General features: G+C 49.2%; 1 protein-coding gene across 1 annotated transcript in view; it reads left to right on the top strand.

Moving 5' to 3' along the window:
• The window catches only part of LOC142566228 (growth hormone secretagogue receptor type 1-like), a 214,779-nt gene extending 190,039 nt beyond the window's left edge, over positions 1-24,740 (top strand). The window contains exon 6 of the mRNA XM_075677065.1: positions 24,379-24,740. Within this exon, the coding sequence (XP_075533180.1) occupies positions 24,379-24,609 (231 nt within the window). The 3' untranslated portion in view covers positions 24,610-24,740. The remainder of the gene's footprint in view (positions 1-24,378) is intronic.
• The last annotated feature ends 2,588 nt before the right edge of the window (positions 24,741-27,328 follow it).

Here is a 27,328-nt window from a genome sequence, read left to right as displayed (position 1 = left end):
TGTAGTGCAGAGGGTGTTCAGTTGTTCGGGGCGAACGTCTCAGAGAAGAGGAAGCTCTAGGCACAGCGTACCGGTGGCACAGTCGACGAGGGCAGAATGCGTCGCCAGAAAGTCCAGCGCGAAGATTAGGTCTTAAGGGCAACTCGTCAGCATAGTGACCAGGACTGGAACTTGGCGGCCAGCAATTCCTATGCGAGCAGATCACATACCCTTGACGGCAACAGTGGCACCATTGGCGACGCGTACGGCTCGAGTGATGGCAGGCGTAAGAATGCTTTGAGACGACGACATAGGTTAGTGCTCATACTGGACAATAAGGCTGCAGTATCAATTATTGCCATCAACGGAAAACCACCCACGTCTAGTTCAATTAGGTTCGTGTTGATGAGTAGCGTCAATGGAGGATTTGGTCTGGACGAACGTGATGCAGCACTACCTCCAAGAGCTGCATGGCCTAGTTTTCCGTCCGTCTGTTTGGCGAGGAAAAGCGGCGAGGTTGGGGTGACGAGGAGCGACGGCGCTGAGGCGACGGCGATCGCACGGAGCAGCGCCTGTCAGGGACATCGGAAGTATCGTACCGACGGCGAGGGGAATAACGGCGAGCGTCGGCGTATGGGCGAGGAGCAGGGAATGAGCTCGTGTACGGCGGTATCCAGGTGGTGCGGCAGTGGCAGGATACATGACTAACGCGGTGGCAGCGGAAGCAGATCGGTTTGTCGTCTGGGGCTCGCCAGTCGGCAGGATTGCGTGGTCTGAGAGCGAAATACTGGTCATTACAGGTTGTGGACAAAGAAATGGGTGCCCAATCAGGTCGGGAGACAGAACAGGCGTTACGGATGCCAAGGTTTGCAATGTCTTATCGCACAACTGCTTGGATAACGGAAACAGTCGGTGCCGCTTGGTCAAAGGTACCTTCAGGGGGTCGTGGACGAAGGGGGCCGGACTCGCCGCTTCAATGTCACGGCGAACGATACGGGTGACGTTCTCTTGAAATGGTCATGTGGAAGTCAGAGCGGAGCAAAAGGACGTGACAGGAGTGTTTGGAAGCAGGGAAAAGTGTGGGACGACGAGATGGCTTTTGGCTACCTCGGAGCGGCGGCATCCTTTGAGGATGGTGTAGATGGTAGAAACTTCCTAAAAGACGAGCAAATTGAAGGCGCCGTCCGCCATGCCTTTTAGGATATGGCCCACCATGTCAACCTCGGTCATGTGATCGCCGACTTTCCGGCAAAGCGCGAGTACTTCCTGTATGTAGGAGACATACGATTCGGTCGACGACTGGACATGGGTGCCAAGCTCTTTTCGCGCAGCCTGTTGGCGACCTGACGAGTTGCCAAATAGGTGACGAAGCCGCTCTTTGAAAATGTCCCAGATGGACAGCTCGTCCTCACGGGTGCGAAACCAGACAGGCGGTGTCCCGTCGAGATAAAATATCACATAGGCAAGCGTGATGGTAAGGTCACTGTGGTGGCTTTGAAAAACACGCTTATACATGTTGAGCCAGTCATCGACGTCTACGTCATTTTAGGCGGAGAATGTCCCAGGATCACGGAAACTAGGAACTATAACGTACGTTGCGGTAGGCGCCGCAGGTGTAGGTGGCGACGGGGTGGTTCCCTCGGAAGCCATGGCGAGAAGACGACGGTGCGGCAGCTTCGGAGCTCCGTGGCAAGAACGGGGAGCGTTCCACCTCGACAACAATGTTACGCGAAGGACAAGTCAGTAAGACGAGCAACTATTTACAGGTTATATTTACAACGGCCGTTGCAGCACTGACAGGTTAGATTCGCAGCGCGAGCCCAGTTTATTCTTCCTCCTCTTTTCTCGAGCGATGGCGCCCACGCGCCTCGTTTAAACAAGCAAATATCGCACGCGTGTAGCAATACCGCCATTGGTCTCGTTTTGTCTTCCACTGTCCTCGTCTTTCTTAGTGGTCAATATTATATGAAGTAAACACCAACTAGGCCAAACTTAAGTTTCTCTGCAGCGTATACGTCGTACAGAGGGCCGTGCTTGCTGTGTTCCATCGTCTTTCTTGTCCTCAAAAAACCACCCCTGTCGTCGTTTAGTGTTGTCTTCCCCTGTCCTTGTCTTTATTAGCCGTCAATATGATATGAAGTAAACATCAATTTCGCCAAACTCAAGTTCTTATGAAACATATATACCTTTCAGACAGCTCTTTTTGCTGCGTTCCATCGTCTTTCGTGTCCTCAAAATACCACCCGTGTCTTCGCTTGGGTTCACTTCCCCTGTCCCCGCCTTTTATAACGGTGAATGTGATATGAAGTAAACACCAATTAGTCCAAACTCAAGTTCTTATGAACCGTATATTTCTTTGAGATAGCCCTTCCTGCTGTGTTTTATCTTCTTTCGTGTCCTCAACACACCACCCGTGTCGTCGTGTTGTGTTCTCTTCCTTTGTCCTCTTCTTTATTAGCCGCAATATGACATGAAGTAAACACAAATTAGGCCAAACACAAGTTCGTCTGAACCATATATCTCGTATAGATGACCGTTCTTAATGTGTTCCATCGTCTTTTTAGTCCTCAAAATACCACATGTTTCGTCGTTTGGTGTTCTCTTCCCTTGTCCTCGTCTTTATTAGCGGTCAATATGATATAAAGTAAATATCAATTCGGCCAAACTCAAGCTCTTCTAAAGCATACATCTCGTACAGATGAGCGTTTTTTCTGTGTTCCATCGTCTTTTGTGTCCTCAGAATTTACCCGTGTCGTCTTTTTGTGTTCGCTTCTCCTTTCCTCGTCTTTAGTTGTCGTCAATATGATATTAAGTAAACATAAATTAGGCAAAACTCAGTTTCTTATGAAGCATATATCTCGTTGAGATGGCCCTGCTTGCTGTGTTTCATCGTCTTTCGTGTCCTCAAAATTTACCCCTGTCGTTGTTTTGTGTTCTCTTCCCCTGTCCTCGTCTTTTTGAGGGGTCAATATGATATCAAGTAAACGCCAATTAGGCCAAACTCAAGTTCTCATGAATCATTTATCTCTTTCAGATAGGCCTTCTTGCTGCGTTTCATCGACTTTTTGGTCCTCAAAACACCACCTGTATTTTCGTTTTGAGTTCTCTTCCCAGGTCCTCGTCTTACTAGCTGTCAATATGATATGAAGTAAACAACAATGAGGTCAAACTCAAGTTCTTCTGAAGCATATATCTCGTACAGATGAGCCTGCTTTGTGTGTTCCATGGTCTTTCGTCTCCTCAAAACACCACCCGTGTCGTCGTTTTGTGTTATCTTCCCCTGTCTGTCTTTATTAACGGTCAATATGATATGAAGTAAACACCATTAGGCCCAACTCAAGTTCTTATCAAGGATATATCACTTTCAGATAGCCATTCTTGCTGGGCTTCATCGTCTTTTGTGTCCCCAAATTCCACACATGTCGTCGTTTTGTGTTTCGTTCCCCTGTCGTCATCTTTATTACCGGCCATTATGACATGAAGTAAACACCAATGAGGCCAAACTCAAGTTCTTCTTAAGCATATATCAAGTACAGATTGCCCTTCTTGTTCTGTTACATCGTATTCCGTGTCCTCATTATTTACCCGTGTCGTCGTTTTGAGTTTTCTTCCCCTGACCTCGTCTTCATTCGCGGTTAGTGTGATATGAAGTAAGCACATTAGGCTAAACTCAAGTTGTTATGAAGCATATATTTTTTTCAGATGGACCTTATTGCTGTGCTTTGTAGTCTTTCGTTTCCTCAGATACCACCCGTGCCGTCCTTTTGTTTTCTCTTCCCCTGTCCTCGTCTTTATTACCGGTCAATATGACATGAAGTGGACACCAATTCGGCCAAAGTCTAGTGCTTATGAAGCATATATCTCGTACAGATTGCCCTTCTTGTTGTGTTTCATGGCCTTTCGTGTCCTCAATATTTATCCGTGTCGTCGTTTTGTGTTCTCTTCCCCTGTCCTCGTCTTTAATAACGGTCAATATAATATGAAGTGAACACCATTAGGCCAAACTCAAGTTCTTATAAAGCATATGTCTCTTTGATATTGCCCTTCTTGCTGTGCTTGATCGTCTTTCGTGTCCCCAAAATACCTCCCGTATCGTAGTTTTGTGTTCTCTTCCCCTGTCCTCGTCTTTATTAAAGGTCAATGTGACATGAAGTAAACACCGATTCGGCAAAAGTTCTTATGAAGCATATATCTGGCGCAGATTGCCCTTCATGCGGTGTTACATCGTCTTTGGTGTCCGGAAAATATCACCCATATCGTCGTTTTGGGTTCTCTTCCCCTGTCCTCGTCTTTACTTGTGGTCAATATGAAATGAAGTAAACACCAATTAGGCGAAACGCAAGTTCTTATGAAGCATATATTTATTTCAGATGGACCTTCTTGCTGCATTTCATTGTCTTTCGTGTCCTCAAAATACCACCGTGTCGTCGTTCTTTGTTCACTTCCCCTGACCTCGTCTTTATTACCGGTCAATATCGAAGCAAACACGAATTAGGCCAAACTCAAGTTCTTCTGAAGCATATATCTCGTACAGATGACCCTTTTTGTGTGTTCTATCGCCTTTCTTTTCCTCAAAACACCACCGATGTGGTCGTTTTGTGTTCTGTTCCCCTGTCTTCGTCTTTATAGCGGTCAATATGACACGAAGTAAACACCAATTAGGCCAAACTTAAGTTCTTATGAAGCATATATCAAGTACAGATTGCAATTAATGCTCTATTACATCGTCTTTCGTGTCCTCAATATTTACCCGTGTCGTCGTTTTGTGTTTTCTTCCCTGGTCCTCGTCTTTATTAGCGGTCAATATGACATGAAGTAAGCACATTAGGCCAAACTAAAGTTTTTATGAAGCATATATATCTTTCAGATAGGCATTCGTGCTTTGCTTCATCTTCTTTCGCGTCCTCAAAATACCACCCCTGTCGTCGTTTTGTGTTCTCTTCCGGTGTCCTCGTCTTTGTTAGCGTAGAATATCATATGAAGTAAACACCAATTAGGCCGAGCTCAAGTTCGTATGACGGATATATCAAGTACAGATTGCTCTTCTTGTTCTGTTACATCGTCTTTCGTGTCCTCAATATTAACCCGGGTCGTCGTTTTGTGTTTCATTCACCTGTCCGTCTTTATTAGCGGCCTATCTGATATGAAGTAAACATCAATGAGGCCAAACTCAAGTTCTTCTGAAGCCTATATGTCACACAGATGGACGTTCTTGCTGTGTTCCATCGTCTTGTCCTGAAAATTTACCCATTTCGTCGTTGTGTCTTCTCTTCCCCAGTCTTCGCGTTTATTAGTGGTCAATATGATATTGTCACGTGGGGCTGACGTGCCCACAATACCTGTGCCCACAAAAACAGGCTACACTTATAGCGCAACAATAGCGACGAATACAGTCGGCGATCGTCGAAAATCTGATCAACTGGTCAAGCGCATCTGCTTTTATACTTCAATCGTCGAATGTTCCAGGCTAATCGCTGGGACTCACGTGTCTTCCACAAAGTTCTACACTATTCGCGTCGCGCATGCATGTAATCCGATTACACAACGTTCTGCGACAGACAGCAGATGGAACCATCGATAACATACCAGACACTTCCTATACATCCAGGCCCGTCCTGCGCTGCGTGATAACATTTGTTAAGCGGTGAAACGAGGTCACCCGAGATAGATAAACATGTACGCGTGTTAATACCCCCCTCTTAAAGAGCAACGACCCGATGCTGCAAACAAGCGAAAGTAATACACAAAAACACCCGTAGCCAAGAAACAGCAACAACTCCTCGTCAGTGACGTGCGGCAGCATGGCGTCGAGCGTCTTCGTCGGGTTCCTGCCGTAAACCAACCTGAACGGCGTGATCTGTGTTGTTTCTTGCACCGCCGTGTTGTAAGCGAAGGTTACGTACGGCAGGACCGCGTCCCACGTCTTGTGCTCGACGTGGACGTACATTGCTAGCATGTCGGCGAGGGTCTTGTTCAGGCGCTCCGTGAGACCATTCGTTTGCGGATGGCAGGCAGTTGTCCTCCTGTGGCTTGTCTGGCTGTATTGCAGAATGGCTTGGGTGAGCTCTGCTGTAAAGGCCGTTCCTCTGTTGGTGATGAGGATTTCTGGGCACCACGTCGCAGCAGGATGTTCTCGACAAAAGAACTTGGCCAATTTGGCTCCGCTGCCTTTTGGTAGAGCTTTAGTTTCAGCGAAGCGGGTGGGTTGTCCGTCGCCACGACGATCCACTGATTCCCGGATGTTGACGTCGGAAACGGCCCCGAAAATCCATCCCAATCTGCTGGAATGGTGGGCGAGTAGGTTCGATCGGCTGTAGTAATACTGCTGGCTTCGTCGGTGGTGTCTTGCGTCTGCGACAGTCTCGGCATGTCTTGACGTAACGGGTGACTTCGGCGGTCAGGCGCGGCCAATAATACCTTTCCTGTATCCTCGACAGCCTCCGGGAGAATCCGAGGTGCCCAGCGGTTGGATCGTCGTGTAGGGCGTGCAGTACTTCTGGACGCAGCGCTGACAGTACAAAAAAAAGGTAGCTGGCGCGGACTGAGGAGAAGTTCCTGACGAGCAAGTTGTTTTGTAGCGTGAATGAAGACAACCCGCGCTTAAATGCCATAGGGACAACGTCGGTGCTCCCTTCCAAATACTCTACGAGGCCTTTTTGCTCCGGGTCTGATCGTAGCTGTTTAGTGAAGTCTTCCGTGCTTATTATTCCAAGGAAGGCGTCGTCGTCCTCGTCGTCTTGCGGCGAGGGATCGATGGGAGCGCGCGATAAGCAGTAGGCACCAGAATGTTTTCTTCCGTACTTGTATATTACGGTGACGTCTTATTCTTGCAGTCTGAGGCTCTACCGCGCGAGCCCTCCTGAAGGGTCCCTTAAGTTAGCTGGCCAACACAACGCGTGATGGTGGCTGACTAATTTGAATGGCCGGCCATATAGGTAAGGGCGGAATTTTGCTGTAGCCCAAATGATGGCGAGGCATTCCTTTTCAGTGGTAGAATAATTGCCTTCCGCTTTTGACAGCGACCTGCTAGCAGCAGTTATCACCCGTTCATGTCCGTCTTTCTTCTGGACTAGGATAGCACCGAGGCCTAGGCTACTGGCGTCAGTGTGGATTTCGGTATCGGCGTCTTCGTCCAAATGTACATATACCGGCGGTGACTGCATGCGCCGTTTTAGTTCTTGAAATTTGTCGGCCTGCGGCGTTTTCCACTTGAACTCGACATCATATTTGGTTAGATGCGTTAGCGGCTTAGCGATGCGTGAAAAGTCCTTGACAAAGCGCCTGTAGTAGGCACACATGCCAAGGAATCTACGCACTGCCTTCTTGTCAATGGACTGCGGGAACTTTGCGATGGCAGCTGCTTTCTGCGGGTCGGGGTGTACTCCGGATGTGCTGATGACGTGGCGTAGGAAGAGCAGCTCATCGTAAGCGAAGCGACACTTTTCTCGCTTCAGAGTGAGCCCTGATGATTTGATGTCCTCTAGTACTGTCGCAAGCCGCCTAAGGTGATCGTCGAAATTTCCGCTGAGGACAACGACGTCATCCAAGAAAACAAGACAGGTCTGCCACTTCAGTCCTGCTAACACCATGTCCATGACACGCTGGAACGTTGCAGGCGCCGAGCACAGTCCGAATTGCATGACCTTGAACTCGTAGAGGCCGTCTGGCGTGATGAAGGCGGTCTTTTCGCGATCTCTCTCGTCGACTTCTATTTGCCAGTAGCCAGACTTGAGGTCCATCGACGTGAAGGGTTTAGCGTTGCAGAGCTGATCCAATGCGTCGTCTATCTGTGGAAGGGGGTATACGTCTTTCTTCGCGATGTTGTTCAGGCGACGATAATCGACGCAGAAACGTAGGGTTCCATCCTTTTTCTTCACCAGGACAACAGGAGATGCCCACGGGCTTTTCGACGGCTGGATGATGTCGTCGCGGAGCATTTCGTCGACTTGTCGCCTAATAGCTTCGCGTTCTCGTGTCCAAACTCGGTAAGGGCTCTGGCGGAGTGGTTGAGCGCATTCTTCGGTGATTATGCGATGCTTTGCAACTGGCGTTTGTCGAATCCTCGATAACGTCGAAAAGCAGTCCTTGTATCGTCGAAGAAGACTTCTGAGCTGCTGCCGCTTGCTCTTGGGGAGACTTGGATTTAAGTCAAAGTCTGCATCGGGAACTATGGTCGTCGGGGTAGATGCGGCAGAACCGGAAAGAACAAACGCATTACTGGTTTCCAGAATTTCCTCGATGTACGCGATCGTAGTGCCCGCGTTGATGTGTTTGAACTCCTGGCTGAAATTTGTCAGCAACACTTTAGTTTTTCCTTCGTGCAGTCGAGCGATCCCTCTTGCGACGCAAATTTCACGGTCTAACGGTAGACGCCGGTCAGCCTCGAGGACGCCGTCTACGTCGGCAGGTGTTTTGGTGCCGATGAAAATGACAATGCTGGAGCGAGGCGGGATGCTGACTTGACTTTCGAGGACGCTTGAGGCATAGTGACTACGAGAGCTCTCCGGCGGTATCGCTCGACCTTCCGATAGCGTTATCGACTTCGAGTTCAGGTCGATGATTGCGCCGTGTTGGTCCAGGAAGTCCATGCCGAGAATGACTTCTCGTGAACACTGTTGGAGGATAACGAAGGTGGCAGGGTAAGTCCGGTCATGAACGGTAATTCTTGCCGTGCAGATTCCAGTCGGCGTAATGAGGTGTCCTCCAGCGGTCCGAATTTGAGGGCCCTCCCATGCAGTCTTAACCTTCTTCAACTGGGCGGCGATGTGTCCACTCATGACGGAGTTATCGGCCCCCGTGTCGACTAAGGCGGTGACTGCGTGGCCGTGGAGAAGCACGTTGAGGTCGGTGGTTCTTTGTCTTGCGTTGCAGTTATGTCTTGGTGTCGGATCACGGCTGTGTCGCGTTGACCTGTGGGTGCTATGGGACGTCGTCAGGTCGTCTTTCGTCGTCGTATTCTTTGCTTCCACACTTCGTCGGGATGGTGGCGTGTCGTTATGTCGTCGAGGTGGTATCTTCGGCGTCTTCGTCGGCAGCGGAGGATCTTCGTCAGTTTGACGAACAGCAGTCGCACCTCCATCGGTTGCTGCTGTTAGTTTTCCGGATATGGTCTCGCTGACCGGCCCCGGGCCGGGCCAGTGTATGGACGGCGCTGCGGCGACAGTTAGCGGCCTGTTGACGGCGAACAGGACGGTCGTCGAGGGCTCCACTGAGTAGCGGCGATGTAATCGGCGATGTCACGAGGGCGTTCACCTTCCCACGGGTGCTGTGCGTTGACGGCGATGCCTCCTAATCCCAGGTCGCGGTATGGGCATCGGCGGTACACATGGCCGGCTTCGCCGCAGTGGTAGCACAGCGGGCGGTGGTCGGGGGCGCGCCAAATGTCCGTCTTTCTCGCGTAGGTGCGCTGGGCGACGGGTGGCCGTACTGGCGGGGGCGGTGGCGGACGACGGAATTGCGGCGTTACAGGGCCCTGGCGTGGTCGCGGAGGGGGACCTTCACGGCGTGCGACGGTGGCGTAGGTGATGGCTTCTGGCTAGGGATGCGGCAATTGCCGTTGAACCTCAGGAACTCCCAGCAATCGCTGAACCTCATCTTTCACGATGTCGGCGATCGAAGCTACTTGAGGCTGCGACGAACGCAAGACCTTCGTCGCAGACCTTCGTTGCCCTGATGGTCTCTTGGAGATCAATGGAGCCCAGCGCTTCGATTGTGCACTGAGGCGTGAGCACTTGGCGGTTATATTGCCTAGTGCGCATTTCTAAAGTTTTCTCAATCGTCGTAGCCTCTGTGAGGAACTGAGCTACCGTCTTCGGTGGGTTTCGGATTAGTCCGGCGAAAAGTTCTTGCTTTACGCCTCGCATCAAGAAACGTACTTTTTTCTCTTCGGACATTTCGGGGTCGGCGTGCCGGAAAAGACGGGTCATCTCTTCTGTGAAGATGGCGATGGTCTCATTGGGTAGTTGGCCTCGGGTTTCCAGCAGAACTTCGGCCCTTTCTTTTCGGGCAATGCTCGTGAACGTCCTCAGGAAGTTACTGCGGAAGAGGTCTCAGGTTGCAAGGGTGGACTCCCGGTTCTCGAACCAAGTCCTCGCGGCATTTTCCAAGGAGAAGTACACATGTCGTAGCTTATCCTCAGATGTCCAGTTGTTAAAGGTCGAGATTCTTTCGAAGGTTTCGAGCCAGGTTTCCAGTTCCTACGACGTAGCTCCACGGAAGGTAGGGGGCTCTCTGAGTTGTTGAAGTGCGACGGGTGACATTGGGGCTGCCATTGTGGTGGTCTTGGCCACAATCTTTTTGGTCTTCTCAGGTAGAAGTCCGTGCTCCGGGGGCAGCTGCTGTAGACGACGGCTTGGGGTGCGATCGGAGATGGTTGTTCGGCGCGTTCGTTCGGTTGCCGGCGCGCGCGATTGGACTACTCCGCGCCGACGTCGCCAGCCGCGGGGCACCGCCCCGTTTTTGGTGACGTCAAAATGACGACACGCTCCTGTCAATCAACCGCCCACCGAGCATTTCGTCCGAACGCGACGGGAGTTGAGAAGTTTGGAGCGATCATACGGCTTCGCATGGCGCGTCTGGTGGATTGGATTGGATCCAACAGGCGGCCTTTTCGGCTGCGGAATGGCACGTTTGAATCCAATCCATAGTTTAATTCTAGAAAATCGCGCTACCCTTGGAAACTTAGGTTGTTGCGCTGGCGTTTCTAGAGGAAGGAGGAGAGCGGGTGGCGGTGCGAAACGCGTTTGAAGAAATGGCAGAAAGTGAATTCCGGCGTCGTTTTTGTTTCTCGAAACAAATAATTCGTTGGTTGTACAGAGAAATCGACAACATCATCGGAGCCAGCGAGCCACTGGGATGTTGTCGCTGCCTCTTGAAAAGTGCGCCACTCTTCCCGTCGTTTTTTTGTTTCTTTTTCCTTCTCGCTGTGCACGACACCACCTAGGGACGACGCAAAGAACCTAATAGTTATAAATTGCAGTAGTCACACGTACTACTATTTGAAAACGTGCTTGGGCTTGAGAAGAAAAAATACATTTTTTTAGATAAAGATTTCATTCATTGGAAGACGAGAAACATTTGGCTTTGTAGTATACTGTTTGCAAGCAGACGACAAACGAGGGAGGTAAACTTCCGGGGAGGTCACCGCTTCCTGATTGGCTGCTCTCTCCGCCTCGCTGTCACAAATTTTGCATACTGCCACTTTGTGACGTTGCAGCAACTGAACAGAACGCGTATCGAACAAAATATCTCCGATCGCGCCCTTGCTCGATTGTGCGGGACTACGTTGGTGCTCTCTTTGCGGTCCGGGCTTGGACGAAAAGCACCTCCACCAGATGACACGTGGTAGTGACGTTAAAGAACACAGCAATACTGTAAAAGACAAAACTAGCTTTTATTGGGCGAACCTGTGCCCACAAAGACAGGCTAGACTTAAAGCACAACGATAGCGGCGAACACAGTCGGCGATCGTCGAAAATCTGATCAGCAGGTCAAGCGCGTCGGCTTTTATAGAGCAGTCATCAAATGTTCCAGAGCAACCGCTGGGACCCGCCTGTCTTCCACAAAGTTCTAGGGCCCAATAACGTAAAACTATTCCAATATGTTTCCATTCCAAGCTCCTGACGTCAAATTTGCGTAACCGCCGACGCAAGCACCGGGCGGTCACCCACGGGGTTGTCTGAACAGACCAATCAAACGCTCTCCTCGCTCATAGGAGGGCATTTTTGTTTGCTTGAAAAACGAATAACGTTGCCTAAACTGAGCGGCTTGTCGTATCTAATTGGCTGACAAGAGGCGAGGAGAACGCTCAAGTGGAGAGGGATTCACTGGGGCAGAGCCAGTGCACTGAAAATCGATAACCGGATGAAGAGTGTGGTGCCGGCTTGTGCGATTGGTCGGCTTTCCCTTGCTTAGCTTGTGGTGGCTGGTCGAAAATCACGGCGGCATGCAATGGAAGCTTAAGAATGCCGCTAAAACTGACCCTCAGGAAATAAGAGTTGGCATAATGGGGTGGTAAACGTGCCGAAAGGGCTCGAAAACCTTACACGGCCGCGCAAGAAGTTTTATTATACGCAAATACACCCATGCCACGGAGCAAGAAACATTTAGGAGAGGAAACTCCGCTGTTTGCGGCGACCAGAAAAGGCCACAAGCCCGCGGAGCCGTTATCGTGCTGGCGGCGCCTGGCGGCCTGGAAAGAAATTACCGCCGTTGAGAGCGCGACGCCGCGGCCTGCCCGCGCGCTGCATTTTTTTTTCGCTGCGGCTTCTACGACGCGCCGCATGGCGCCGCCACTGTATACGGCCCCGCCGGCGCATGCAACAATTGTGACCTTATCTGGTCACCCGCGCTCACTCGCGCTGACGGGAGTTTCACCTCCTAAATGTCTTACTCCGTGACCCATGCTCTTCGGCAGGTGCGAGTAGCCAGATCGGCGGCAGCCATCTTTTATTCCTTTCGGAACGGGGCAGTCTGCGGCTATTCCGAAGAAATTTCACTTTTGTTCGCCATATTAATGTATCTTTGTCGCGTACACGTCACTTTGACGCGGTGAGTTTGTGCGGTTTTGTGACGTCGCGTGACAGGCAGGTGAAGTGGGTGCAGCCCGAAAACTTTTTACCCATAGCCGACGGCTAATGGCGAAAAAGCGTTGAATCAGAAATAACTGTTTTTCTTTTTTCTGTCAAATAATGCATAATCAGTGTGTACACATCATATCGGATGGGGAGGTATCGCGGTTTTCGTGACGTCGCGTGACAGACAGGTGAAGTGGGCGTGGTAGAAAAAAGTTTTGTTCAGTCGTGGAGGGCTGATAGCAGAATTCGAATAGAAAAGTTTGGAATAGCTTTACGTTATAGCGCGCCTACACTAGTGGCGTCGCGCATACATGCAATCAGATTACACATGTTGCGGGGAAAGACAGCGGATGCAACTATCGATAACATTCCAGAAACTTCTTTTACATGCAGGCGCGTCCTGCGCTGTGCGATAACATTTGTTAGGTGGTGAGAAGTGGTCGCCCGACAAAGATAAAGAATACACGTGTCAATACAAACGCCTCTCCAAGATGACGGCGGGACAGACACATCTTAGATAAACTAGGCATCCGCTACCACACATAACACGGAGAGAAACGGGACATACCCAAGGAAATAAGGGCCAGACTCACGGTACCCCCACTACCCAAGAATATGCATTCTGTACAGACGAAGGGTAAAGAACATGGCGAACTGTGGAAGAAACAAGGACCCGGTCTTTGTAGGCGCTGCACGTTACAAACACAAGCGTAGCATTGTCGCAGCAGTACTTAACCACAATAGGCCATGCTACACAAGCTTGTCTATAAGCACCACATGCATAGAAACGGCGGAAGAAGCGGCTATAGCGTTAGCCATAGCACAAACCGACGCGTACTACATAATCAGCGATTTGAAAATGACAGTACGCAACTTTGCGAATGGCTGGATCTCACCTGAGGCGCTACACATAATCAGAAAAGCCAAAACAACAAAGACAGATGCGTCCAAATGCTATGGATACCAGCCCACACCTTGGCTCAACGGAACAGGACAACTCTAACGAGGCGGCAAACAATGTAGCTCGAGGACTCACTTTCTGAGCTGCGACGAGCGTAGACCCCTCGACAGGACCCTCCGGGGTATGGGAAGACAGAATGACCAGGTTCAACGACATCACCACCCATTACAAGATGCAGATGCACTTATCCACCACCCCATGCACAATTGAATTGATCGCAAGGTGCTCAGTAGCGACAACTACAAACGAAATCATAAAAGAGTCCCACACTAATGCACACTTTTTATCCAGAAATATACGCAACAGATAGAAGCAAAGTGTGTGGCACCAGAGCCACGCTAGAACACATGTTATGGGAATGCCAGGGTAGACTAATACAAGACAATGAAAGTGACACCTCCACGGACAGCCTCCCACGCGCGATGGCAGGCCACGGTGCTCAGATCGAACCTGGAAGACCAACTGTGGGCAGTCCTGCGGGCCAAGGAAGTCGCCGGGAGACAAGAACTCTTGGCCGTCACCTCGGCGGGCGCCCCATCCAACTGACTCGCCGGACGCGCCTCGTTCCGATTCGAAATAAAGTTTTTTCACTCACTCACTCACTCACTCACTCACTCACTCACTCACTCACTCACTCACTCACTCACTCACTCACTCACTCACTCACTCACTCACTCACTCACTCACTCACTCACTCACTCACTCACTCACTCACTCACTCACTCACTCACTCACTCACTCACTCAAAACACACTGCCTCTGAAAACTAAGCGGCTAAGATATTTTGATCTAATTTAATCGCACACAATATATTTTAACTTGGTGTGGGGAATTACCACGATAACAAATGTGAAAAATAATACTATTGCAAAAGGGCCAATTAAGAGCAATCTCCAATGCACGCACGTTGTTTAGCTCCCTCTGTACCGCTACACTCAAATTTACGTGTAAAGAATGTAACTGCTTTTGATCCAAGGCGTATTCTTGCCTATATAAGTTGCAAATTCAGCACACGATTACTTTTTTATCGGAAACTGCGAATTTACAGAGGAACCCAAATCACTACACAACACTACACCGTGAATTCTGGTACGACCCACGGCCGTGCACTAATTATGGAATGCAAACACTGAAATATGCTCTTCTGTCAACTCTAAATAACCGTAGTTTGAATGATTCGTCCATTAAAGCCCTTCTTCTAAAGACCTCATAAAAATATTTTTGTGATTTCCTTCTGCAGGTCCAATAGTTGCAGGAGTATTGTATAGTTTTAGATTCCAGTCTGTTATAGTTTAGCTACAAGTACTTTTTGCAATACACTTATCCAGTTGATCATCGGTCGGCATGCAAGTGTCTGATGTACTTACGGTAGATGGGAGCTCCGTCAAACCGCGATACAGTGGTTCTTCTTTTTCGCGTAATTGGGGAATATTGGTGAATACACCGTTTTACATAATTACAAAAAATAGGACCTTCAGACATTTGACGGCGCACGCGGTTTCGCGACACCACCAACGGGGGAGGGGGGGGGGCGAGCTGCTCGGAAGCGATGCGTCCGCCCACGATTAATGGAGCGATAGACGGAAGTATGAAACGCTTTATTGCGATTTCTCGAGAATTTCGCACGCGTTATGCCTTATTCCGCCATTGTAACGGTACCTTCATACGCGCTTTGTCGTGTGGTTGTCTTGCATTAGTTTCGCCAGACTGTCATTGTCGCCGCAAATAAGTTTAGCTTCCCGCATGAGAACAATTCTTATGGGTGTATCGGCGCGATTAGGTCTCAGCAAATTACGCAAAACAAATGAGCTCTCAGTGTCCCGAATTCATACAAACAACTGGTATCAAACAACTATGAGGGCATTAGAATGTTGAGACTGCATGGGATTCCAGAACACAGCGAAGCTGCTCAGGAACCACAAAATACCAAGAGAAAGAAGCAAGAACGGTTCTCGGAGAAATATGAACGCCGTCGCCTCGAGTGTGACGCGTGCGATCAGAAAGTTTTTTTTCTGTATATTTTTTCATTACACTCTTTGCCGCTCTGGGCGAAACACATGTGATACAAAGATGGAGAATTTTAGGAAATAAGCAAAGTTTATAGAAAGGCTTTCAGTGGACGGTAAATAAGGAGAATTTCAATAATTACGCCAGAGAGGCACCGGCATGCCAGCAACTTTGCATTGTGTAGATATTGATGGAGTTTACAGGTCACTGGAGGAGGCTTAAAAATAGGGTTACTTACATACGCGCGCGAGAGCAATTCTAGACTAAAGCTCCCTCAGGGAAAGTTTATTTGTGCCATTTTTGACACTCACCAAATGACCACAAAATAAGTTTCGTGATCAGGAATATTTAAACGCTTGAGAAGTTCACTGACTCTATGCTCAGAAGTGAAACCGAAACTGCAATGAAGGTTTGGGGTGCTATAGTATCGAGCAAAAAAAATTCACCGGCGATTACGATGCTCCCTAATGCGAATTTCGCGCGCAGATATTTAGGTGTTTTGAATTCGCGTTATATTCTGACAAAGAACTTGATTGTGAACGACAGGGTCCTCTTGATCATTCAGTTTAAACAGAGCCAAAAAACACACGGACAAGGAAGAGCACAGGCAATCTCCCGCAATAAGACTTCCGTTCTACCATGAAGCCGCGCGAAGTGGTAAAAGACATATCCTAGCCTGTTCCAATCCCGTATGTATATTACATTGTGTGTCGCACCGCATCAAGAAAGCGGCGGGCTGGGCCGGTGTCAAGGTGGTGCTTACCGCACCTAACAAGTAGGAAAAGTTGTGCAAGAAAGTTAACGAAAGGCCGGCAAACGCCTGGACTACGTAGTAAGCGACATACCGCCAAACCTGTAGAGTGCAAAACCAATATATCTTTTGCCATTCCCCCCTCTTGCGGCTGCATTTACATAGGGCAAACGGGACACTGCCTTAACGAACGTTTACCCTGAGCATGCGCACAGTATCAAGATTAAGACTGGTAGTACTCTACGTATTCATTGTGCAACGTGTGACTGTTCACCCCGCCTAGAAGTCACACGTGTGCTGAGAAGGTAGTGATCAGATGACCAGGGAGATCTTTGAGGACTTTTCAATTTGTGAGTTGGGAGCCACTTGCGTAAGCGCGCCTTCTATGAGTCTTTACGATGAGGAGCTTCCTCAGAAGTTAATCAGTTTGGATTCTGCCCACATTTTGCGTTTCACATTTGTACAGTTTTACGTTCGTGACGCATGGGCAGGAGGAGTTGATCCAGGATGACTCGCCTTCCCTTTCTTCTTTTCTCACTTTTAGCCTGTTGCAAATAGTATACAGGGTGTCCCCCGTTACTTTAGCCAAACATTCAAAATATGCAAATGCCACGTAGCTGGACAGAACCAAGGTAATGTTGTTTGCCGTGGCTTGGAAATACTCAGATTATTTCTTTCCAATCTACCTAATTATATAGTTAGTCCTAATTATTTAGTCAACTTCTCAAATATTTTAGTTACATGAAAAGTGTCGACGAGAAAATCGTAGAGCGACATGAAAGACTCCCGGTACAGCTTTCTGTCGCCCAATACGTGCCGCACAAAAGTGTTTTTCCGAGCATGAAAGAAACGCGCAAATACACGCAAAACGCTCGAGGCACATTCGCGTGCATTCGCGGGCTAGTTTCAAGCTGGGAAAACCGCGTTTATGTAGCACGTATTGAACAACAGAAAGCTGTATCGGGAGTGTTTCATGTCGCTCTACGATTTTTCCATCGAGACTTTTCATGTAATTAAAATATTTGAGAAGTTGACTAAATAATTAGCACTAAATATATAATTATGTAGATTGGAAAGAAATAATCTGAGTATCTCGAAGCGACGGGAAACAACGTTATCTTGGTTCTGTTCAGCTACGTGGCATTCGCATATTTTTAATGTTTGGCTAAAGTTACGTGGGACACCATGTATATTTGGATGGATGGATGGATGGCATAACTTAACTGAAAGTCCTGCTAGCTGCGGGCGCGAGGCCCCATAGAGCGGGCTACTCCCACGTTGGGACTGGGAGTTATGCTTCTTAATGCTTCTTGTAGCCTGGCGCAGTCTTGATTCTTGTTTGCGTGGGTCCGACCACAGAGTTTCCTACAAAAATTACTAGAGGGAACTCTGGCGCTAGTGTTTATGGGAGCTGCAATGGGAGGGATTGTACCAGCATGGCAATTATGGGATGTACATGGATTTGCCTCATTTTCGTCCTTTTGGCTTCAAACTGCTTTGTGACTTTGTAAACTCGTCATTTTTAACAGTGAATTGCGTAATAAGTAATTAAAAGATATCATTAAACTTGTCCGACAACAGGATTCGGACACCGGAACTATAGCACAGCAGCCTGATAGTGAAACCATTAAGCCATGAACGCAAATATCGACAACCGAATGAATAGCCCTTATGAATTTATCGCGTGCATGCCAGTGCCGTGAGATGCTTGGCGCGTTTCGATTTGGCCGCTTGGACAAGCTCAATCGTTGCAAGTAATAGCAATTGTGCGTGTTCCCGGCGTCTTCTACACTTCGAAGAGTATCATCATCAGCAGCCTGGTTACGCCCACTGCAGGGCAAAGGCCTTTCCCATACTTCTCCAACAACCCCGGTCATGTACTAATTGTGGCCATGTCATCCCTGCAAACTTCTTAATCTCATCCGCCCACCTAACTTTCTGCCGCCCCCTGCTACGCTTCCCTTCCCTAGGAATCCAGTCCGTAACCCTTAATGACCATCGGTTATCTTCCCTCCTCATTACATGTCCTGCCCATGCCCATTTCTTTTTCTTGATTCCGACTAAGATGTCATTAACTCGCGTTTGTTCCCTCACCCGATCTGCTCTTTTCTTATTCATTAACGTTACACCCATCATTCTTCTTTCGATAGCTCGTTGCGTCGCCCTCAATTTAAGTAAAACCCTTTTCGTAAGCCTCCAGGTTTCTGCCCCGTAGGTGAGTACTGGTAAGACACAGCTATTATACACTTTTCTCTTGAGGGATAATGGCAACCTGCTGTTCATGATTTGAGAATGCCTGCCAAACGCACCCCAGCCAATTCTTATTCTTCTGATTCCGTCTCATGATCCGGATCCGCCGTCACTACCTGCCCTAAGTAGATGTATTCCCTTACCACTTCCAGTGTCTCGCAACCTATTTTAAATTGCTGTTTTCTTCCGACACTGTTAAGCATTACTTTAGCTTTCTGCAGATTAATTTTTAGACCCACTCTTCTGCTTTTCCTCTCCAGGTCAGTGAGCATGCATTGCAATTGGTCCCCTGAGTTACTAAGCAAGCCAATATCATCAGCGAATCGCAAGTTATTAAGTTATTCTCCATTAACATATATCCCCAATTCTTCCCAATCCAGGTGTCTGAACATCTCGTGTAAACACGTTGCGAATAGCATTGCAGAGATCGTATCTCCCTGCCTGACACCTTTCTTTATTGGGATTTTGTTGCTTTCTTTATGAAGAACTACGGTGGCTGTGGAGCCGCTATAGCATAGAGCCGAAGAGCATAGGTTGCGCTGAAATTTACGACAATAAGATTGATATAGCGTAATATACAAAGCCACCAGAACGCCTGAATCCACAAGCACGAAGATCAGACGAATCCATGTATTCTCATAATTCCCATGGTGGTGCAACGACTGCAGCGCCAGAGTTCTCTCTAGTAATTATTGTAGGAAAGTCTATGGGTCCGACGACACGGCCAGAGCAAGTGATATACGTCTAGTGTGCTATGGCAATTTTCGCAATATGACGTTGTGTATAGGTCAGGCATGTAGTGATTTAGTCTGTTCTGCGTGGGGTATGTGTTGGTTTGAAGCATTCTAAACTTGAGGGCTTGAGGTCTGGTGAGCTTATTGTGAAGTGTGCTGTATATTCTGCTGCCTAGATAAAAAATGCTTTGTTATCTCGTTGTATGTGGAGGGAGGGTCCCGATTCTCGCTGGGATGGTCACGACAAGAATAGGTGGCGTCGCGGAGGGTTAAGTCTCGCGCGCTTCTGTGAGCCATCTCTTTGAGATTGCGAGGGGCGTCCTTGATCACTCCGAGGTGTGCAGGAAACCAGCAGATGTTGTGATGCTGCAGCGGTGCGGATGCATTGACTATTTGTAGTACTTGTCTTGCAACGGCTCCTTTCTGAAAGGCTTTGACGGCCGGGCGTGAATCGCTGTAGACATGGGTGGTGGTCGGGCCTGTGAGTGCGATGGCGACCTGCTCTGCTATCTTGGACTTGGGGGTCTTGATTGTGAGAGCATTTGTGACTTGACCTTGCCTATTGACCGTGGTGACAACGAAGGCCTGCCTGGACGGGTACTGTGCCGCGTCTCCAAAACCGTGCTAGGATCTTCTTATCACGTATTTCGTGCAGGATGAACGATCCGCGTGCCAGCCTTCTGGGTTAATGGTGCGCGGGGTTCACGTTCTGCGGGAGTGGGCGAACCGTGTAGGAGTTGTTTGTGTCCGTCGGAACGCTTTGATATAGATTCTCGATTGCTGTGGTGTCATGACGTAGTTTGGCTAGGATTTCTCCACCCGGTTTGGTTCCACAGATTCTTGTCAATTGAGCCCGTTCTTGAGCTTCGGCCATTTCTTCAAGTGTATTGTGCACCCCCAGTTGCAGCAGGAGCTCGGTCTCGGTGTTCTTATAGATTTCCACCGATAGTTTGACTAGCTTCCTCAGTTTCACATAGAGTTTGTCCTTCTCCGCTACCTTCCATCTGTGAATGGCTCCTCGTACCTGAAGTTGCATAACGCCAAGGCGTGTGTTAGCTTGAGGAGACTTTCTTTCTCAAGGCCGTGTTGTCTGTTTGCTACGCGTCGTAGGAGATTCAAGGCATTATTCGACTTTGTCACGATCTTTTCCACTGTCGCGACGTTAGAGCCGTTGCTCTCAATGAGCATGCCGAGGACTCTGATTTTGCTGACGTGTGGAATGGTTCCTCCGTCTTTTGCTCGGAGAGTAATGGCGCGTGTGTCTCTGATTTCCCTCTTTGGCTTGGGACCGCTTCTCTATGGTTTGCAGACGAGGAGCTCCGACTACGCAGGCGAACATAGCAGGCCCGTGGGAGCGTGGTATTCCTCGATCGCGTTGATCGCCTGCTATAGAGCGTTCTCAATTGATCCCAGGCTACCTCCGGGGATCCAGAGCGTTACGTCATCTGCGTATATGGTGTATTTGACGTTCTCGATTTGATCCAGTCTCTTGCCTAGGCCAGCTAGCGCAAGGTTAAAAAGCACCGGAGAGAGGACAGAACCTTGTGGGGTGCCCTTGCTACCCGGTTTGTATTTCTAGGACTTGATTTCTCCGAGACGGAGGGTGGCCGTTCTGTCGCCCAGGAATGATTATATTATATAAGCGTAGAGTCTAATGCTGAAGTCGAGGTTAGATATCGTGTTGAGTATGTAGTCATGCGATAAATTATCGAAGGGCTTTTCGAGGTCTAGCCCTAGGATTAATTTCGCGTCTCTCGTGTCAATGATCTCATGTTTGAGAAGCTTCATGGCATCTTGGGTGGATAGCCCGGGTGTAAAGCCGATCATTGTTGCGGGGTAGATATCTTTTTCTTCGAGATGTTTCGAGAGCCTGTTTAGGACCGCGTGCTCGGCTACCTTGCCGACGCAAGACGTCAGCGAGATCGGTCTGAGGTTATTGATGTTGGGCGCCTTGCCAGGCTAAGCGCGACGAGAGTCTTCGGGTCGTGCTCCGTCCCCCTAGATTTTGTTGATTTCCTCTGCGAGGGTTTCGGTGGAGGTGCCGTCTGGATTTCTAAGTGCCTCGTTAGTTACGCCGTCCGGCCCCGGCGCTGACTTGCTGTTTAGGTTCTGAAGCGCCATGCTCTTCAGTTGAGAAGTCCAGATCTAGCTCTGGGTTGGCCTTGACGCGATATGCTCCGGCGGTCGTGCCTCTAGCATTTTTGGCCAGCGGGAGGTACTTGTTGGCGAGACGGTCAATGAGGTCCTTTTCCGTGGTAATTTTGAGTTCCTCGTGCATGATCCTGTTCAGCGTGCGACCCTCGTCCACTTTGGTTCTGGTTCTGTCTAAAAGGTGTTTGAGCAGGTGCCACGTCGTCTCGCTGTTGATGCGGCCGTCCGCAGCGTCGCGCACTTTGTTCCATTGCTGGTTAGATAGTTGCGTGCAATATTCTGCAATCAGCCGGTTGAGGCAAGAAATTCTTTTCCTCAGCCATCGATTGTGCCTTTGTCCTTTCAATCTCCTGGTGAGCCATTGTTTGGCTTCCAGCATGTGAGCCAGTCGGCTGTCCATGCTTTTTACGGGGCGATCTGCCTCTATTTCCTTCGTGGCCGTCTCAATGTCGGCCTTTAGTTGCGACGTCCATTGTTCCATTGATTCTTTGCCTGTTCGGCGTTCGTGTATATTTCTGCAGGCTTCAATAGAGATGTTGGCAGTCAGCGCTGGTCCTGTGCTCTTCCTTGTCCGTGTGTTTTTTGCGCCGTCTGAAATGACTGATCCGTGCCAACTAGCTCGCTTCCAAACACTTCTAAGGGTCCTCTTGGCCGGCGGCACTCAGCTTCTGCTAGGGCGGCTCGTTTATCACTGCAGCAGGGGCAGACGAAGCACCGGTTGCATCCCTCATTATTCAGAAAGAAAGCGTGAACACGGGAACTTGTGGCTCGAGCGGAGCGCATTTTCTAGTGGCGGCAGCGCACGCGAAGTAGCGCATGCGCAGTGGGACCGAAACCACGCCAGCGCTTTGTTTCCATATCTGGTATTGGTGGACGCTTTCGTCGCATCCCTGGTCACCACCGTGAAGAGCGTCTCGTGTGGCAGTCCTATTTCATCTTTACGTTTTCGCCACACTATCCTCCTCCGCTTTCCTCCTTATGGTTCCGCTGCACCCTCCTACGCTGCTCTCCTTTCCTCAGCCATGTGTAGTACATGCTCGAAAAAAAGCCTTTTACGCCGTCCACCACCAGGGGACGAATATGCGCTGATTGTAGGCTTGGCTTAATTGTGACATGTTTGACCACGCCAATGGGAGGCATGCTCGCTGCCTGGCTTAAATTAATTGAGGACTTAAACCGCCTAAGAGTAACGGCAGCTTTGCCTATCGTGATGGGCAGCGCGAAGGCTAAACGGGGATGAGACAAGTGCCAAGGACAAGCGCTGTCGGCGCTTGTCCTGTCAGCGCTTGTTTTTGTCACTTCTCTTGTCCACGTTTAACCTTCGTGGTGTACACTCAAGGTGATAAATCACCAACTGGCCCAATCAGTCACGCTAGTAGATTTAACCATTAATATTTGACACTGCTGAGCAGCCTGCCAAGACAAGAACGCTTTGTGTGTGTTAGGTTTTACAGCCAAGCTATATATAGCTACACTCTTAGGCAAAGTTACACCCTTTGGCTTGCCCCTTCTGCCACACAACGATAATCGTTATCTGCCTTGATGCGTTTCCTTTCTTTAACGCTGCGAGCCCGGAACTTTCCAGTAACGAACGGCACGCGCGTTATCAGAAGGGGCACTCCAAGGGGTGTAAACTGTTCTATGTCGATAACGCGCGTGCCGTTCGTTACCGGAAAGTTCCGGGCTCGCAGCGTTAAAGAAAGGAAGCGCATCAAGGCAGGTAACGATTGTTGTTGTGTGGCAGAAGGGGCAAGCCAAAGGGTGTAACTTTGCCTGTAACTGCCTGTAACTTTGAGTGTAGCCGATTCATCCGTCCGTACATCCGTCTATCGGACGCCTGTACGCCGAAAACGCCCCGGTGCAATTCCATGCGCATGCGCGAAAAAAAGAGAGAAAGAGAGTCGCGCGATTAGCCGACACCACCAAGATAGCGGAAGGCCTGTTTACTCAGATCTATGACGTCACGCTACCTGGCTTGAAATTTCCAATGACAAGGCTAGCGTGACGAAAGTGGTGACGTCAAAATCACTGCTGCCTACTTGGGAACATCCCCATTAAATTCTATGGCAGTCGGGCCAGGTAAAATGACGTCATAGATCGGAGTAAAAAGGCCTTGTGCAATCTAGGTGGTGTTGGATCAGCTGCGCAAGTAAAGACGTCATTGCTCTCCGTCGCAGCCGAGCGCGCGTGAAGCATTTTCTCTCCGCCTACGAAATGGCTAGGCCATGCGCCATACGCCCTCCTTAGGCGCAGGTAACTTTCGATCAGCAACGCCGTGAGCAGATCCGGGAACGAGCTCGTCCACACCGTGCCGATGCTGCAGCCTGGGCACAAGAACAGCGCCGAGCAGCCGAGCGCAAGCAGCAACTGCGTACCGAGGATCCGGCAGCCTACCAAGCAGTCGTTTAAATAACCGTCAGGATTAACCCAGTGATAAACATCGGAGCCGCACGTTCCAGCTTCGCTCCATCTGTATGGAGTGCCCGGCCGGTGATTTTTTACATTGTTATCTAGGCCAAGTAGGTCACAGAGATTTGGAATGACGAAAAATTTCCAGACGAACAATGCTAAGCTGCAGTGACACTCTAAAGCGATGATTATACCTTTTTTATTGGAAACAAACGGGCACCTGATATTAGCTCTCATCAAGCTTGCTTAACGTCTAAACTAGTAGATTGAAGAACCGTGTCTCTTTACCCACGCCTTGCATTTTCTCCCTCATCGTGGGTCGCCATTGTTATGGTGCCAGAATAGCCAAGGGACTTAGTCGTTCTTATGCTCTTACCGGTACTGAGCAGTTTTTCTCTTAACTGATGCGCTAAATTGAGCGAAACTTTCTCTATCGTTCACACATAGGAGTGGTCGTGGTATACCTTACCTGCCCGCTGTGCTTGACATGTTTCACTGTGTGGCCTGCTAGAATGTGCCACAAGCGGCGGTAATAAGCCGATTCTCCATTTCGGTTCGCAGGTGAGCCTGGAACTTTTCTACAGCCTGTTGTACCTGTGCCGTGTGATGCTGTACCTGAACTCGGCAATGAACCCCATCCTCTACAACGCCATCTCGTCAAAATTTCGCGTTGCCTTCTGCCGTCTGCTGGGTTTTCGTCGCCGCAGGCGCCACTGCACCACCAACACGCAAACGAGCACTTCACTGGCCTTCCAAAGCAGCTTTAGCAGCGGTGCCCCACAGAATGTCTGACACCCATCCACGGTCTGCATATCAACTCTGCGTTAAGGCACAATTAGGAACTCACACCTGCCGCGGCGTCCTGCTACAGTAAAGAATGATGACTTCTTTTGCCCTCCCAGAAGCGAAGCGGCAACACAGTATCGCAGGGCTAGTCTTTTCAGCTCCTCTGGATAATTGCAGCTTTGCGCCCGTAACTCATTCCTCTTTGACGCCAATGAACCTCTGTGAGGCTAACTTTGGCCACTGGTTGTGTATCGCTGGGCCGACTGGGTGTGTGCCGCTCTTAAATGAACCTATTTGAAGCCCACTTGGGTTATGTGCAACTGGGAACTTCACAGCGGCGCTGCCAGAAAGGGCCGCGTGCCTAGAGGGAAGAGCGAGAGAGAAGCGCCGGCTCCGTACACATGTAATACAGTTTTGACTATACTTGTACAGGCATCGTAAGTGAGAACCGCCAGAATTTTCAGGCTGCACTATTGTTGTATCGGGGTTTCGAAATAGAAACCCCGATACAACATCATTTCCCCTCTCTTTTTCAAAATTATTTTCAGAAGTTGTGATATTACACAATCTCAATGGTAGAAAGCATATTACACAAGAAGCAAGGAAACATCGTTATACATTCATGAATGGCATTACGCATTTGCGAATGACATTGCACGAGAAGCAAGGAAACATTATTATACATCTCTGTAAAGCATTCGCATTTCTGACTGACATTGCACGAGAAGCAAGGAAACATCATTATACATTTCTGTATAGCATTCGTATTTCTGACTGACATTGCACAAGAAGCAAGGTAACATCATGATACATTTCTGAATGGCATTCGCATTTCCGATCGACATTACACAAGTACAGAAGCATCATTACAGAATTCCGAATGACACACAACACTGCGTAAATGTTACGTCGGCGTGGCCGCCATGAACGCCACGCCGGGCACGTTGGTCACGCCGGGACGGCGGCCGGAGAGATGCACAGAGACGCAGATGAAGACCGAGGCAGAGAGTTTATCGTAGTGCGCACGCCTTAAATAGGCTGGGCTTCTGTACGTAAGCGCCCCCTGAGTGCGGTTCAGATACGGTTTCGATTGCGAAACCCTGATACAACAGCTATCTCTGAGATCGGGCCACGTCTTCGGTGGGATAGCCAGACATACCTAGAAAACAAAAAAAAACTGGTCTCACAAGGCCAACAATGCTCTTCGAATTAAAAGCAAGCGTCGCTTATAAGAAGTACTCGTAGCGATAGCAAGGGTATTAACGATCTACCTTTTTCACAGTGTTACGGAGCATGCGCCTTGTCCTAACGATTAGTCGCTAAATGCTTTCGAACAGTGGCGCACGCGGCCTGATATTGGAGGCAAGTACCCCCTCCACCCACAAAAAATGTGCTTATCCCATACACTGGAAATCGGCGTTACGTGAAACATTTTGCAGGCGCCTGGCCATGCAGCATTGTTTGGAGTTCCGAAAAGCGTCACCAGGCGGACCAATGTGTTAGCGTAAAAACAGTATTTGTGTGTGACAAGAGTACAGTGCAGTGGAATTAACGCGAGTACGTCAGATGAAGACAGCAGCAAGAGGACGACGACGGTAACGACGATGGCATGATTTCTGCGAGCGATCGAATTAATGAGAACGAGCGGCATGGAAGTGCGAGATGGGTAAGACACGCAGAAACTGAGTGCTCACTGACGGCAGCACGTGGTACCACTTGACGGACACAAATCGGTCACTTGACGGCGATGTAGCACAACCTGTAAGGCCGCGTCCTTTCATAGCCATTCGGAGGAGTCGCGTTGTGCAGCTGCTCGCGTTGGCCGAGCCGTGTTGACGCTGCCATTGTTGAATTCGATGAAGCGTTGTCACACTCGGAGACCATGTGCACCAGGAAAGAGCGGGCCTCGATATTTGATTAAGCGGGCTGGTAACGACGAGAGGCGCCGTGAAAGTCAGCTGCCAGCATTGGAAGGAACGAGGAGGCGGCGTGTTGCTGTCCGGCGCTCAGAAATAAGCGCTTGTGAGAAACTTGCTTTCTCAATCGCAGTTTGGAAGGATACACCCACCTACCGGTGTTCTGCTGCCGATATGCCGGGATCTTTTTACGCGTGGCACCTGGCGCAGATAACATGCGAGAATCAGAGGCAATTGTCAAATTACGAATCTAGCATAACGACCATTCACGGCTTCACGAGCACGAGTCATCGCCCCACGTTAGTAGACAATCCACTGGGTCGGCATAAGTTCCTGTCATGGTAATGTGATCCCTTGCATGCATGTATGTCAGGAATTATCTCATTATTGTGACGCCTATCATGGCATTCATAGGAATAATGTCATGGTTTGATACACACACCATGGCATGCATTCAAATCATCTCAAACACGACAGCGTCCCGCGTCGACTGTCGTTTCGGGAAAACTATTTCCGTACCACGCATACCCGACTACACAGGCCATTCATGTAGCTGTAGCTGAAGGAAGTTGCTGAAATTATTGAATATGTGAAAGTAAAATACATCAGAAAAATCGTAAAATACGACTTACACATATGCTACAGGCATGATACGTCGGATTGCAATTCGAATATAGGAGAAAACATAAACATCCTGTTAAGCGGAATCTCAAACATAAACCCGTTTCCCAGCGTGTCTACCACTCACAGAACAGTCATGGCCTCCGAGATCTGCTCATGCTGGCGTGCGCAAATCTCCAAAACCATAC

Source organism: Dermacentor variabilis, unplaced genomic scaffold, assembly GCF_050947875.1.
Source record: "Dermacentor variabilis isolate Ectoservices unplaced genomic scaffold, ASM5094787v1 scaffold_12, whole genome shotgun sequence".
Lineage (NCBI taxonomy): Eukaryota > Metazoa > Arthropoda > Arachnida > Ixodida > Ixodidae > Dermacentor > Dermacentor variabilis.
The sequence above is the reverse complement of the archived record's forward strand: the minus strand, read 5'-3'. Positions and strand labels throughout refer to the sequence as shown.